Source organism: Blennius ocellaris (assembly GCF_963422515.1).
Source record: "Blennius ocellaris genome assembly, chromosome: 13".
Classification (NCBI taxonomy): Eukaryota; Metazoa; Chordata; class Actinopteri; order Blenniiformes; family Blenniidae; genus Blennius; species Blennius ocellaris.
The window spans coordinates 15,454,686-15,470,888 of record NC_137662.1 but is presented as its reverse complement, the minus strand read 5'-3'; the positions used below and the strand labels follow the sequence as shown (position 1 = coordinate 15,470,888).

The following is a 16,203-nucleotide window of genomic DNA, read 5'->3' as shown; positions in this document are numbered from 1 at the left end:
TAATGTTTTCACAGTCATTGCCGCTTGTGGGAAAGATAATACATTATACTCTCAGCCAATGATTAATCTGGGACCTTGAACTTTGTTCGTCTTCGATTTTGGAGCTTTTCAAGTCATAACTGCTTTCAAAGCCATCATATCTACCTATTGTGCGCTTTGCTTGGGAATGTTGCCTTTAAAGCTGGGAAATATTATGCCAATATTTCTTACTTGTTTTTCCTGTGTCTGAAGTTCTTCCATAGAAAACTAAACACAGCTTCACAAAATAGCAGAACAATTATGGGTTAAGCTGCTTTGAGGAAAAATGTCTTCAGACATTCTGCTAAGCTGTGCTAATGCAAATCTTTCAAATTCTAATAAGCCAGTGAGGGATGCTTTCAAGGTTGTTTGTGTGCATGCGTGCGGGAGTGCATGCGTGTGTATGTATGTGTGTATTCATTAGTTTGTTCTCAATGTTATCATCTGCTTGCAGACGTGCGTTAGAGGAAGAGCAAGAGAACGTCAATGACTTGTGTTCTTTCATCCACAGTGCACCTGCATAAGAACACGCACACACACACACACACACACACACACACACACACACACACACACACACACACACACACACACACACACGCGACTACTATAATCAAATGGAAGGAAGGGAAACCAAAGGAATGGTAGATAGAAACAGAAGACAGGGAGAGTGAGAGAAATAGAGAAAAGAAGAGAGAAACAGGTAGAGAGGAATGAAGGAGGATAGAAAGAAAGAGAGAGAGAGAGAGAGAGAGAGAGAGAGAGAGAGAGAGAGAGAGAGAGAGAGAGTGTTGCGTATTAAATATCCTCTTGTCTGATCCTCCCGTGTCCCAGGTTCTCATCTTCTCACTGGCTCGCTATCAGAGGGGCAGTGGAAGAAAGCGCTTCAGACAAGGGCAACAAGGACACTCTCCCTGCAGTTTTATTACTGTTTATAGTGTTTGCCACAATCGGAATACCTGTTGTCTCAACCACTTATAGAGGCTACACTGCCTTTAAACCTGCCCTTGTTTCAACTTTACCCAACAGCATAGAATCAAAACTCCTGGAGTTAAACGCCTCATACATGTGGAAAACAAACAAAAACTCAATGTGACGTTTAGAAAAATGTTTCTTGAAATATTAAATGCAATTTCCATGGTCTCAAAATGCCTGTGTCAACCAGCTAGCACCGTACACAACAATACCATGAAAGGAGTTTAGAGAGAGAAAAAGAGAACACACACACACACACACACACACACACACACACACACACACACACACACACACACACACACACACACACACACACACACACACACACACACACACACACACACACACACACACACACACACACACACACACACACACACACACACACACACACACACACACACACACACCATTGTCCATTAGCCTACCTAGCTGAAGGACAATTACAATGAGGGTAGATGGACAAGCTTGGACACAAATGGGTCTTCTGCTGACCGCTATGCAATTTACCTGCACTTATCCTTCTCCTTCATACTCTCATCATACTGTTGCTCTCTCATACACATATATGCTCGTACACAAAACACACACACACATGCACGCACGCACGCACGCACGCACACACACTGTTTAGCCAAGTGTCTCAGGCAAATGTCCTTCTGAGCAGGAAAAATTCTTTGTGGAGCCTGATTGTAAACAACATAAGGATGTTGTTCCGGAGTGGGCATAAAAATATGGCATTTACCCAGAGACATAAATGTATAAACATCAGATTATTCTGATTTATCACTGAACATTCACAAAATAATAGCTGTTATATAAAATTGTAGACGTCAATGAGGTATAACTGATCTTTCTTTCTTTCTATATTGTACACAATTAAAATATTATGTCAGTTGTGATCAACTGCAGGGTGGGCCTGTTGCTTTCAATTTGAGGCAACAGGGTAAGTGATGCACACACATATTGACATATTTTTTTAGAGATGTAAAGAGAAAAAACTGTAGTAGGACATATTCACATCTATAGGGAAAATAGAGGCACCAGTTTGCCTCAAATGTATGTTTTTGGACTATGAGTAGGAGGAAATCATGCAAACTCCACACATGATTATGATGTTGTTCTGTTGATAAACTTACAGTAAAATACTTTTTTTCCCCCAAACACCCTGTGAATGTGAAGACATACTCATAGTATGTCCTAATGGAGGAGACGCACCAACATCATTTCAAAATGTTTTATTTATTTATTTGTTCTTGTTCAGACTCTGGTTGTCTCCTTGATTCCATTGACTCCATTGCTCTCTGAACCAATTAATCCTCACATTGTTATCTGTAGGCTGATGTGAAACAAACAGAAATGGGAAAGCAAAGCCTCTTTGTTTAAAGTCAAATAACACATCCTCTGAATTTTGGGAAATATAATTTATATTCTGCAGCTAATCTAAGATACATTTTGATATCACAGCATTAAAACCATAGAAGAAGTGATAAAACAGTGCTTCAGCATGCCCTTGACATCTGCTCCATCATCAATTTCTGTGCCAGGTCAATTTCCCCTCAAATTAAAGAGAGAAAGAACCCGCAATGGATATGGCAAGTAGCCACATTTTGCATTCAAGAAATGAGTGACCAGAAACACCACAGTGCATTACACCACAGACAGGAGACCTAAGCTTTTAAATAGTTTGTAATTAGTAACATATACCCACAGTGCGACAGGAAGGAATAAACCTCTGTCAGGAGCAGGTAGGAGGACACAAACTACTATATTTAGTACTGCCAAACACCTTAAGAGAGATTTTTGTTTGTTTATTCCTCAAGTCAGCTAAAATCAACAAATTCTACCCAGGGAACAACTGTAAGCAGGGGGAAAATGCTGCGTTGCTAGAAAAAGACTTTTCTCAGGCACATTGCCATTCAGAAGAGTCCAAAACATTCCTTCAATTTCTACCTCATAAACTTCTGAAGAACTCAGTCCAGCCACCAGCCATTAGCGTTGAATCTATCAGGACCTCGTAAACATTCACAACAGAGTGCTCCTCACATAGACTGCATGCATCCTCAATCACACCCGTCCAGTCTTTTTTCCCCTATTTACCCACCAAAGGATGAGCATTCAGTATGTATGTGTGTTTAATCAGTGCAGGTTCAGCAGCACAGCTCATTAAAGTAATGGGAATCGCACTTTCTTTATTTTACTTGTCTCGCTTGGTCTCCTCAGAACATGACTCAGAACGGGTCTGGTATAATGAGCCTTCCAAGGAGGCAGAAGAGAGTGCATTTCAACTACAACAAATACTTTATGGCTTTTTACTCTCCTTCCAAAAGGTGGCACTTGATTAGTGATGGGTTACAGATTCAAACATTTTAACCTTTGCAGGAACCTGTTTGTCGTCCTTCTGTCATGCATAGACCAAACTCAACAACCCACCTGACCAGAGAGGAAAACGGTGGGGAAAGTGTCAACAAGTTTTCAAAGTATAAATGTGAACAAAGTAAATGAGCTGCCCGGTCGACCAATATATGATCAGAATAGTCTCCATATCCAGAATATGAGCTGGGATTTTTTTTTTGCTTTCTCTGTGAAAGAACTATGAATTCTGCATACATGAAGTTACTGAACCTTCCAGTGATTTTGCAGATACTCAGACAAGTTTAGACATTCTGCCATCCGGATTTCACTCAGCCATTAAAAAAATTCATTAGCTTAAGTACTTGGAGAGTTGGCACAGAAGTGGTGCCCCCCCCCCCCCCCCCCCCCCCCACACACACACACACACACACACACACAGACACACACTTATTAAGGCAGCTATTTACTATAAAGTATGGTCAAAATATATTTCCGACTGATGCTCAGAGTATAATGGAAGCACACATTGAACCCCAGTGAGTCTCTGTGTTTGTTTGAATCTTGCAGCATGTTTATGGAAAGTGCTGTGGTATAGACAACAGAAAATAGTTTTTTTTTTTCAGATGAGATGCACTGTTGGCACACCTTCACTACTGGGTGCATTCCAGCAGGTACATCAGGGATGGAGATTTCCTATTATAGAGCAGTGTCCAGAATAATCCTTAAGGTCACTTTTTAATCTACTGAGTTTGTACTCTATGTTTAACTGAACAAGGTGCAGGATTGCCCCTCAAACCATGACTCAAACGTATGATGGCCAGTGCTCATGTTCATCTTGAGAAAACAACTAAAAGCCCTGACAGAGGGCTACTTTCACTTGCAGGACACTCTGGACAATGAGCAGAGAAAAATCTGGCGATAAGAATCCCATCTGTTCTGTTGTCACGAACAGATGAGAGATAACTGTGTGTGAATAAAGCAAAGAAGATTGGTCTTTTGGGGACAATACATGGGTCATCCTGATAAAACTGGCCAAACAAGGCCTTGGAACGTGTTGACGGATCTTGGATATGAGCCAAAGCAAGACAAGGAGTTTTTAGTGAAATTTATAATCACCTGCAGTTAGTATTGATAGTGAATGTATAATTCAGAAATAGACATTCACTGATCAAACTATGCTCAAGAAATACAGCTGGGAATTGACCTATCTGCATATACGGTTAACTCCTAATTAACCACAAATCAATGAGGGTCCCTATGAAGCTATGCCTGTTTTATAGTTCGTAGTGTGATGACATTTATTGAGAAAAAGGCATCGAAATACAACAGTCCATCTCAGCCAAGTATTTTCCCTCATTAAAAATAAGCAATAATTATAAGTTTACACACATCCATATTGTGACTGTAAGCTAATGCAAGCACTAGGAGTAAGGCTGACATTCAGTCAGACAAGAGCATCAGCACAGCACTCAGACCCATTCTGTCCATAGTGTTATCGATTAAAAGGTAAAAGCTCACACCCCTGGGGCAGACAGAGGCCACACACACAGCTAAAGTTACTCTCTATGTATGTTTGAGGGAGACGGAGAGAGAGAGAGAGAGAGAGAGAGAGAGAGAGAGAGAGAGAGAGAGAGAGAGAGAGAGAGACCCTTAGTCAGGACTACAGCCTACTCAGGAGTGAGTGGGCAGAGCAAATAAAAGTAATCTGTGTTTATGCACAGACCTGTGCATAAACTGTCCCATTACAACCCTCTCCCTTCAAAAAAACGAAAACATTACCTTCCCCACCGACAGGCTCGAACATCCCAAACTGCTCCAAGACTTTGATGAAGAGACCCATGACCACCAGCACTGCGATCATCTCCAAGCCATCCAGAGTCAACATCTTGGGAGGGCAGTGTCTGTCATCGCCCAGCGCTGTACCAACAAGCCCCGTCTGGTTGTTCCAAAACTGGCCAGCAATGCAAGATCCGGCCAACGACACCCAACCTGAGTAAACTTCACAACTTCAGCCGACAACCACCTTCTGCCTCGCTTTTATCCACTGTTCAGATTCGGAGACTAAAAAAGTTGGTAAACTACAAGAATATGAAAATCTCAATCTCCTTGTCTATCACTAATTTGCATTTTTCTTTCGCCATGCAAAACTTGGTCTCGGATAACCCTTTTATCCTTTTGTAGGTATCTACAGGTAGCTACAGGCTGCTGAAAAATAAAATCCAAGTTGCTGAAACACCTGGGGTAAAGTTTTTAGTTTTTTTTTAATCTTCCTCTATTTCTTCTTTCGGCCCAACATCAAGTGATGGAATCTGGGGATGTGTTGCGCCTCTTAGTCCTTTGGCAGTGGTTGTCAGGAAGCGAGTGTTGTGAGGGGGAAAGAGGGAGAGAGTGAGTGAGAGGGAGAGGTAGCAGATAGAGGGGGAGACGATGAGTGGGAGATGGATGAGAAAATGAGAGAGAGAGAGAGAGAGAGAGAGAGATAGAGAGAGCGAGAGAGCAAGGCAAATCACGCAAGAGAGGGAGGGAGAGAGAAAGGATCAGAGACCAGAGATGCAGACACACAACATCAGAAATGGATTGTTTCAGAGAGGGGTATAGTTGAGCTGTGCTTATCCTCTCAGTGACATTACCTTGATTGATTTGCCTAATGTAGTTTCCTTGGAAACTGGAAAACTGACTTCACGGCAAATTCAACCAATGGAAAGAGAATATATTTACATTAAGTGAAATACCATCTCAAATGTGTGTTTTTGTTGTATTAAGACTGCAGCATCTGTTCTGCACTGCCTCTGGCAGTCGATACAATGTCTCATTAACTTTTTAAATGTGTTGCTATCAGAGATCAATGGGCAAGTGACCGAGTGATGCTGCTCCCGTGCTGCAGCACTGTTTTCAGTGTACAGACTGGCAGGTCTACAGGGGGGCAGCCACACAGTTGAGGTGGATCTTGAGGACCACAGATCATCTATCCTCAGATTCATCTTCGTATGTGCCGATGATGTCACCAGCACCACCAACCCAAACCGGACACCCTGGTTTAATGCAGAGGTCAGAACTCTGCTGAGAGCCAGGGATGCTGCCTTCAAGGCAAGTGATGCACCAGGACCAGTGGCCAGCTGATGGCAGGCATCAAGAGAGCCAAAGCCACATATGCCCAGAAAATCCAGGGTCATTTATGTCACCAATGACCCTGGGAGCATATGCAAGAGAACCCTCTGTGCCTGAAACCGTCGACAGGTTCTACGCTCACTTTGAGCCGCTTTGGGAGGCTGGTTATCGTCCTTATGAAAGAGTCCATTGACATCGCTGTGGACCCTCATCAATATGGCTACATGAAGAATGGCTACTTTGATGATGTCATCAGTGGTCCACACAGCTCTCACCCACCTGGTGCAGTTACTCTACCTGGACCTTTGATCGGCCTTCGACCCATAGGCTGTACTTAGATTGAGCCCTCCCCCCCCCAAAAAAAAAAATCATGTAACAGTGTTCTGGTATGACAAAATGTTTTCGAATCCTTGAAAGTCTTTTTCACAGTTTTACAGGTAATTGGACAAACAAATATCATGCATGACATCATAAACTTGACATCAGGAATTCAGAGGAGCTGTATTCACAGCTCATGAATAAATGTTAAATTTATCTTGCTGTCTTCTGCTGTGTACATGCTGATATTTTATATTTCAACTGTTTGGTTTCTCTCATCATCATTAGATGATGAAATCCATGTCTTTCAAGAACAGGTGTTTTTGTGCAGAGTTCTGCATGACTGCTGAAAACTGTACTCCACTGGAGCACTTACACTTGAAAGTCAGTTAATTAACTCAAACATTAATAGAATAATGTTTGTTTACCGCCATCTGGATTCCTGCTAACTGATGTAACTCCAGCAGAATGAAGTGATTACCATGCACAAAAAAACTTGCACAAAACAAGATCATAAGTAGTAGTTACTTGAAAAAAAATCTGTATCTGACTTTAGATTGTGTAGGTATAAGCACATTAAGGTCATTTTATAGTTTGTCGCAAAACTATGACACGAGGCTGTCAATTAAAAAAAAATAAAAAATATATATATATATAAAACAAAATACTGTGAGAAAATTGGGTAAACATTGACATTTTGGTAGAATTTCTTTGGACAAAATAATCATGTAATGTCCTTTGAAAAGGGATATTATGCAAGGCCTTCTATATTTATGAGGAATAGCTAGCTTCTTTGCCAGCTGATTTTAAAAACTCATACTGTACGGTTTGAAAATAAAGCATTCTTTTGATAGCAGGCAAATATTCACGCACCAATGTTTTCGGGTGTTATCGCAGCCTCTTTCTTTTACTGCCATTTGGGCGAGAGCGTGATCTGATACAGCAGCAATGTCATTGGCTCAAAAGCTACTGCTGGGTGTAACATGAGTCGAATATGGAAAAGTCCCCACAAAGGGTTTGTGAGTGCAATGGTTGGGCAACAAAAAGAACAGAGCCAACAACAAAACTCAGGGGGAAAAAAACTGAACATTTAGCAAAATTGGCAGGTTCATGAAGAATAATATGAACTGTATGCTGTTACTGACGTTACTACAGATAAATACCATGATGTACTAAGCACATTTTCTTTCTTTTTAAAATGTTTTTTAGTTTTGCATCTATCAGAAAGTAAAGTTAAAACATTAAAACAATGTCCTAAGAATTCATGTGTCCCTCACTAAAAAAAAACAATGTTGAAGGGAAGCGAGTACAAAAGCGTACAAATCCATTACATTGTTTGCTAATTAGATTCTATTGATTTTTGCATAAACATTATGTACTTTTTTTTCTCCTCAATGTATCATCGGTTACAGTAAGCCTGGGAATCTGTGGTTCAGCTATGATCATGATCATCATCATCATCATCAAAAATAGGGGATTCCATATAAAACATAAAATGCTATTAGGAACAACATAATTCAATTTCAACCAGGAGTGAAAAAGCTCAAGATTAAGACAAAATGTAGTTAGCTTCTTTATCACATCCTATGCTAAAATGATCAGCTGTCATCAGAAGATGCAGGCTCTGGGTGAGTCATTCCCTGTCTTAAAAATCTCTTGACAGTCATCAAGTGAGACTGAAATAAGTAAAGCAGTTACAGGACTGTGTGCAGGCTGCTGCCATTACCCAACATCTGATGTCCTGCCCCTCCCAGCATGGTTCCCAGTGAGGGTATCACTTCCCCTTGTGCTGCAAAAATAACAACGGAGGGAAAAGCATGGTGTGTTCCCTCTTTGTCACACTCTCCTGCCCAGTTTCCCTTGGTGCTCCTTTTCCTTAAAAAGAGGGCTGGTTGAGAGAGGTGAGGCAGCAGGGTTTTGACAAATGTGCAATGTCTGCATTCACTTCTCCTGTTGTTTCTCTTTCTCGACATTTCTGCTGCTGCATTTCCAACAACAGCGGCAGGCCTCATTATGGAGATGTCTGTCATACAAGCGCCATCAGCACGGACCATGTGGGTCACTGTAATGTCTAAAGACACACATGCGCAGGCACACATCAGTACACACAGTCACACAAAAGTCAGACAAGATGGCAGGAAAGCTGATCTTGTTTGACGTCACGCTTCCCATATATGTTATGAAGTCAAACACACTGAGATTTCTCTCCACGGCAGTAATGTACACAGGAGCGCTGAAGACAGGGCAGATGTAAACAGAGAATTATTGAACCACACGCGCACAAACGAAGGTAAGACAGAAAGAGAAATATGGCCGTGCATCGTGGGTTACAAATGATTTCTCTGTCCCCTCATGTATTGAAGAGTCATCATTCGAAGGGAGAAATGGAGAGGCTGGAGGAGTGAGGAAGGAGGGGGACGGTAGGCGCTTCAGACCCGATGGCAGGGGAGAGAAATAGGAAGTAGGAAAAGACAGAAACAACCCATAAAGGAACAAAAAGAGGACAAAGAAGCTGGAGTGGCTAAGGTCAGATTCCTCTGTGTACCGATCTGCAAAGAACAAAAGCATGAGGCATCTATTCTTTATTACCCTCCAGCATCTCTGCTCCGGGAGGATTTTTCACCTCATTCAAGCTGTCAGCATAGAAAATTGGACCTGCAGATGCGTCCTCTGCTCCTCCACTATCTTCATCCACTACTTTCTCCCTTATTATTTTTCTATCAAATTTACAACTCGGGGAAAGTGTTTACACAAGGTCAGCAAACAGATACTTCTAATTTCAAGAGGAAGGACACAGTCTCATCCTAAAATTCAGTTCAGCTCAATAACTCTGTTGGTTTTCTCTGACTTTACCAAACAACTGAAAGGACATAGTTTTATGATAAATGATTGGACACATTCAATACTTTCTCTTTTGGTGCGACAAAGGTGAATATTAAACAATATTTAGTGGAGACCAATGCTGGGAGCAACGTGTTTTCTCATAACACATCACTGTAATGCTACTAGTTTTGGTAGTGACACACTGGTGAAAGATTGCTATTGTAAAATGTAATGTCTTGAGTGAAAATACTGAAGCATGTTGCTCTTATTTCTGTCACAGCTGTTGCTTCTCGTCTTCCTGCCCCCTGTGCTTTGATATTAGGATTAACAGATTATTTCTGAACCAGGGGTGTCAAACATGCCGCTCCTGGGTCATGGCCAACCCACAAGGAGGTTTCGTCTGGCCTCTGTGAACTCTCTTTCTTTTAAACTCCACACTGAATCTTATGATAATAATAAAAAAAAAATAAAAAAAAGAGAAATTAAAACCGTAATTTTTCTTTCATAATGTTTTACATTCAATGCCAGGGAGAGGCTTGTTGCTGCCTGTCTTAACAGGACTACAGAGATACTATTACATGGACGGTCCTGCCAGGTCCTGATAAAGGCTTTATGCTGTTTTCATGGAGCACTTAGATTCATAACAGGCTGCAAACCTCTTACACATCACTGCAGTCTGCACTCTCTTGTCAACTTGGTCATTATTATCCATATGCAGACGTCTATACTGGTACATCTTCCTTTTCAAATCCATCCTTGGTCTTCTGCCATCATATTTATCTTCTTATATTGTACACCACCAGAACAGTCATAGCCTACAGTCCCTGGACTTCTTCAGCGTTCCCTCGGTGCGTAGTGAGCTAAGTTACATCAGGATCTACACCTGCCCACCTTCATCCTTCATTGCTGGTAGTTTTAAGCTCTTTCAAGAGACTTTGGCGAAAGCTACTCTGGTTTGTTCCTATTTTTAAATAATCAACCGGTTCAGCACTATGTTTTGCATATATCTATCTATATCTATAATATAGATATATATATGGATTATACTGGATACTGTACTGGATACTATAGATCCATATGTTTATTACTAAATGTCGTCTTCTGCCCAAAACAGGTGTCTTGTAAATGATCTGTAATTGGACCTGTACAGATGATGGTTAATAAATAAAATCATCAAAACTCAGTGATACAACAGAGAAGGCTTGTGATCATATTGCTAGAGAAATAGCATTATCAAGTCATATTGTGAGAGTAAGTTTGAAAACATGCATGTATAGGCTGCAGCGTTTCAAACTCAGAAAATGAGAATAAAAACTGCACAATTGTAAAATATTTCTTCTTTGTTTAATCCCAAATTGAAGGCATCCCATCAGGAATCATCCCAATAACTCACCAGGCCTTTTCTATATCCAAATCAGTCATGTTATCACTCAGCACAACAACACAGTCTCTCATGTAGTTTGGTTTAATTACAACATCAAACTAGAGTTGACACAACCTCATCAGTAAAGCTATAAAAACGCGTGGATGGTTTGTTAAAAACAACAATTCTATTTGTGTTTCACTTACCGCAGTGAAACTTCATGAATATATAACATCAGAAAATCTAAAAGCTTGCAATTTGTATTAAAGATTAATGACCCAGCTGAAGGTGTAGCTCTTTTTTCCCACTCTGACTAAGAGCAGCTTGAAAAATTAGTTTGTACTGCATCAAAACAGAAGCTCAACAAGAACTAATTTAAATGAGTAGCTTTGCAGAGCCAATTATAATCAATGTAGTTATACACATCAATCTCCAGGATATTTCATACAATATTAATGCTAAATAGTTTTATTAGCTGATATGAAAGAAATCCAGCCTAAAATCCAGAGTAAATCCTAAGGGCTTACCTTGTTTTATAATAGCAATGGACAATTATGTCATTTTCTTACACTTCCTTAATATATACAGAGCCTGTGGTTGTTCTTTGTGCGTCCCGCTGAGAAATCTCGCACTAATGAATCCTTAAAAGCAAAACATCCCAGCTCTCTTTTGTCTGATATGACCTATTATAGGAGGCAATCGAAATCAGTCAGCTCTTAAGACAAAACGCAACAAACTTTCCTCTCAGCCTCCTATTGATTTTTCCAAATTTCTTATGCTGCTAAATATACTGTAAGAGATGCTGTGAGATGTGATCACAGAAAGGAAGTGAGTCAACTGATATGTGCAAAGCCGTGAATTGCGGTGTTGACATTTGTGCTGATGGCTTCACGAGTTTCATGGCAGGCTGAGGTGAGTAATTTTATTTACTCATGTCTTTGTATGTCAGCTCTGGCGGAGGATGTTATGACTCAGTGATCTTTCATTTGTGCTCAAGCAGATCAGTTCAGGTAGAAGGAATCCAAGGGGAAAATGTGAAGAAACATTTCTGACAAATGCTACAGTAGAAATCATTTTCAATTTCATGGTATGATACAATGACAATAAATAATAATCTATTTATTTCACATCAGGATCAATCATATTGAAAGAAAATGATTTTTCCACGGCGTTGAAGGTCAAAGCTAAATAATAGTGAAGCTGCTTTTGTTGTGCGTTACAACATAGATCCTCGCGTCCTCTTATCCAGGGAAAGTGCTAATTGAAGAACATGACTATTGATCTCTGCTTCAAAAAGACTTGACCGACTGCGCGGAAGAACAAGTGTCCTCACAAACACTCACTCCAAAACAAAACATGGGTGCAAATGACTTCTGAGAGCATACAAGTTGTTATGATTGTAAAGATCACACGCTCACTGCATCATCGTGGTATGAATGTAATTTCAGCTGACCCTTTTGCATGACACGAGGGCACCAATGAATGTACAGCACAAATCAATAACAAGCTGGCCACCAGGTCGAACATGTCATCTTTGATGTCAATGAGTCATTGTGAGCAGGATCAATATTGATGTACAACAACAGGAGAGAAACAATTTGGGTGGAAGACAAAAACATGTAGTTTGTCAGTCCTAGATTAGGCAGACTAGGACATCTAGTGGGCACAAAAGGCAAGGATTAGTCACTGTGCATCTGGAAGGTTTATCTGGAGGTAAATCATATTTATCATTTGAAAAATTTAAAAACAACTCAAACTGAAGAAAAGGGAGTTATCACATCATCTCAGTGACCATATTCTTGATCCAATGTCATCATTAATGACTCACATGGTGTGGTTGTTCTTATTTATTCCACACTGCATTTTTAAGGGAAACCCCTTGAGCTTAATTTTCCATCTGTACTTTGCTGTATTTTAATTTCTGCTTCTTTTTACCACCATGTTTGCACTTTCAATGCCTTGTATTTGTTGTCCATTTCCAGTCTATGCTCTAATGATGCAATAAATATGACTTTTTGAACCACCGTGTGCCTTTATAACATTATTTGAGAATTATCCACAACAGACGTTGAAGGATAAAAACAAGGTAAAAAGGCATAATAAGATCATGACCACAATGATAAAGCACACAACTGGCCACATGAATAAAACCAAGTTGGAGACAACACATTCAGAGCAGCAACATATTCTCAAAGATGTCAGCTCCGCTAGCACAAACATCTGGTGGAGATGTCAATCAAATATTTGCCTGCATATTTCAAACATTTGGGAACGTTTCAGGATCAGTATCTATTAAACAGGAACAAAATAGGCAAAATAGGAACAATCAAACCAAAGCATGTTTATCAGATAATGCTGGCTCCTACATTCCTGCTTCCAGAAAACACCACTCACCTTTCCTCAGGCACAGCCAGTAAGAGAGTGGGAATATTGACATGAGGATGACTGCATAAAAACCTCCAATTCCCTCCTCAGAGCCAATCAGGGTGACCAGTGACTGAAAAGCCCACATTGCCAACACAGGCGTTTGATTCCAATTGACCTGCAAGTGTGTAACTCTTTGCTATATTTAGAGGCAATCAGTGGCATTGTCAGATTATCTCCTCCTTCTCTGGATGTAATCACATATATAATGGTGATGCATACTACGTGTACTTATACATGCACAAACACGTTACCATGAAGCACCTGCTTTGATAAGGTAAGCTCTGTTTTCCACTTATGATCTAAGTAAAAAGCTATTTACTTTCAATCAGCTATTCATCCAGTGTGAATGAGGCCTTCAGTATCAATCATTTTTGTTTAACTTGTGCCCAGACAGTCTGTCATGTAAACTGCCGCCGCTGTATTAGATGCTGTCATGGCTCATGGCAACACACAATTAACACAGACCTGTGACACAAGTGGACCAGCTCAGCATACAAACAAGTGCAGTGACAGAGCATGACAACAGAGTTTGTTTGGAAAACATAGAGATAAGAATATTGGAAATGTCTTTCTTTTTTTAACCCCAAGTCTGCAAGCATACATAAAAGAACAAAACCACCATTGCGTTGCAAGCATGAGTTGCAATAAACAATATATTATTTATACTGTGAATCTGTGAATGAACTTTGGATTTCTCAGGTGCAGAAAGGCTGAAAATCTAGTGGGACAGAAGAAACAGAATGGAGAAAGAGGCTGTGGGAAGAAAAAAAGACAGATGAAACACAAGACAGGAACGAGAATCACAACCTATTCCAGGGGTAACCGAGACATGTAAAGGGAATTAAGATGGTAGTGTACTGAAGGCATACTGGCAGCATATATGACACAAAAAGTAGTGTCTATAATCAGTAGATGAAAAGACAAATGCAATATCAATGTGTTTCCACTAGAGGTCACTGTAGATTTATATAAACTTATTTATGTTTATTTCAAGAACAAACACACATATGCCCTCTGGCTTCTTTATTCACATGCACACAGACTGGAACATGCAGTTCTGGTAGATGGTCCCTCAATGCTTTGTTTCATGTGTCTTTCAGATGTTCTTTATATATCCACTCACCTGATGAAAGCATGCAGTAGCTTTGAGCCACTGCCAAGTCTGTACCTCTATCTCATCAGCCAAGCTTTTAATAGAGCTGCATATACATGCTGGCAAGCAGCTGGGTGTGTTGGTGTTGGGCCAGATAAGGTAATAACTCAAAGTCAGTGGTTCGGATTTTCAGTTTATTTATCATGGGTAAAAGACGTGAAAAGACCTTGACCTGACACGGCTCAGATGCTCTAACTACGAAATGCCTGAATTCAAACGCATGCATGAAGAATACCAAGTAAACTCCTAATCAACGCATGTGCAAGAACCTCTCCTCCTTATCATCTCCTCAGCTGAAGAGCAGACAGCTCAATTAATCATTTATTATTTTGAGTGACTCACATTGGTCTAGCTAAGGACAAATTATGTTGCTCGGCTCACAGCCCATCCGCTTGTATGTCAAAGAACATCTCGGTGGAAAACAGAACAATAGGACAATGACAATGTGCCTGTGATGCTGTGGGCTGATGCTATGCTGATTCAGCAGCTAATCAAAAGGCACAAAATGATCCAACATATACCAAAGGACAAATATGCCTGTGGCGCGCACACACAAAACCTTGCAAAGTCACAGAGGGCAAAAAAGCAGACTATTGATAAATGGGCATAAAAACACATTCAAGAACACAATCTCACACACACTCGATGGATATCAGGAATCTTTACCTGCACAAACAACCAATTTGTTTATGAATCAATACGTGCAACCAGTTGTTTGCATCAGTGAAAGAGCATAATGAGGAGAGACTGTGATTGTCGCTGACACACAGTACCAGCCCACTGCTCCATTGTGTTAAACCTGTCAACTGTCACCAAAGAGGGCAAGCTAGGAGGAAACAGACAGCCAGAAAGAAAGAGCGAGAAAGAGCGACAGACGGACTGTCGTCATGGACACAACAGCATCAATTCCTTAGGTCTGAGTTCACACACACACGCACGCACGCACGCACGCACGCACGCACGCACGCACGCACGCACGCACGCACGCACGCACGCACGCACGCACGCACGCACGCACACACACACACACACACACACACACACACACACACACACACACACACACACACACACACACACACACACACACCAAGCTACTCCATCTATCTTATGTATTGGTAAAAAAAAAATGGCACAGACAGTCTTTCTCATTTCATCTATTATATTGTGAGAGTCAGTGTATTGATCCAGCATACACAGAACATATACGAGAACACAAAGTGAAGCACACATGCAATGCATCATGGTCCTCCGCACATTCTGAAGTTTCTGCACTCCTGTCTCTCTCATATTACATTGTGGACATGACAAACCTCATTATCATGGCAATGCAGGCAATGAAGCCCATTAGTATTCCACAAAGCAGACGCACCAACAAGCAGATACAAACACATACACGCTCTCAGAGTGGGGTTATTTTGTATAAGAGTTGAATATACCTCCCAGAGGGTAATTATTCCTAATCTCTTTCATGCTGCTCTCACATCGTTGAAGTAAATATACAGTTTTACAGTTTGTCTGAAGAGACTCCTGTTTCTAAGCCTGCTAAATCATACCGTGGCGACTGGAAAACAGCTGTTATAGTTAGCCATTATAGTATTTGAGCCTAGTCATAAAATATACTAGTATTGTCAATGTTCAGTTGGTTTTCTTTATACTC

At 40.7% G+C, this 16,203-nt stretch overlaps 1 protein-coding gene across 4 annotated transcripts in view; it reads right to left on the bottom strand.

Annotated features, from left to right (window-relative positions):
- The window catches only part of LOC308138141 (A-type potassium channel modulatory protein KCNIP2-like), a gene marked incomplete at both ends in the record, with an annotated part of 93,280 nt that overhangs the window by 14,419 nt on the left and 62,658 nt on the right, over positions 1–16,203 (bottom strand). For 2 of the 4 annotated variants that reach the window (XM_080507124.1, XM_080507127.1), the window contains one exon: positions 5,131–5,236. The exons of the other annotated variants lie outside the window; for them this stretch is intronic. In XM_080507124.1, coding sequence (XP_080363250.1) covers positions 5,131–5,236 — 106 coding nt within the window. Of the gene's footprint in view, positions 1–5,130; positions 5,237–16,203 lie in introns of those variants that run through there. 4 annotated transcript variants of the gene reach the window in all.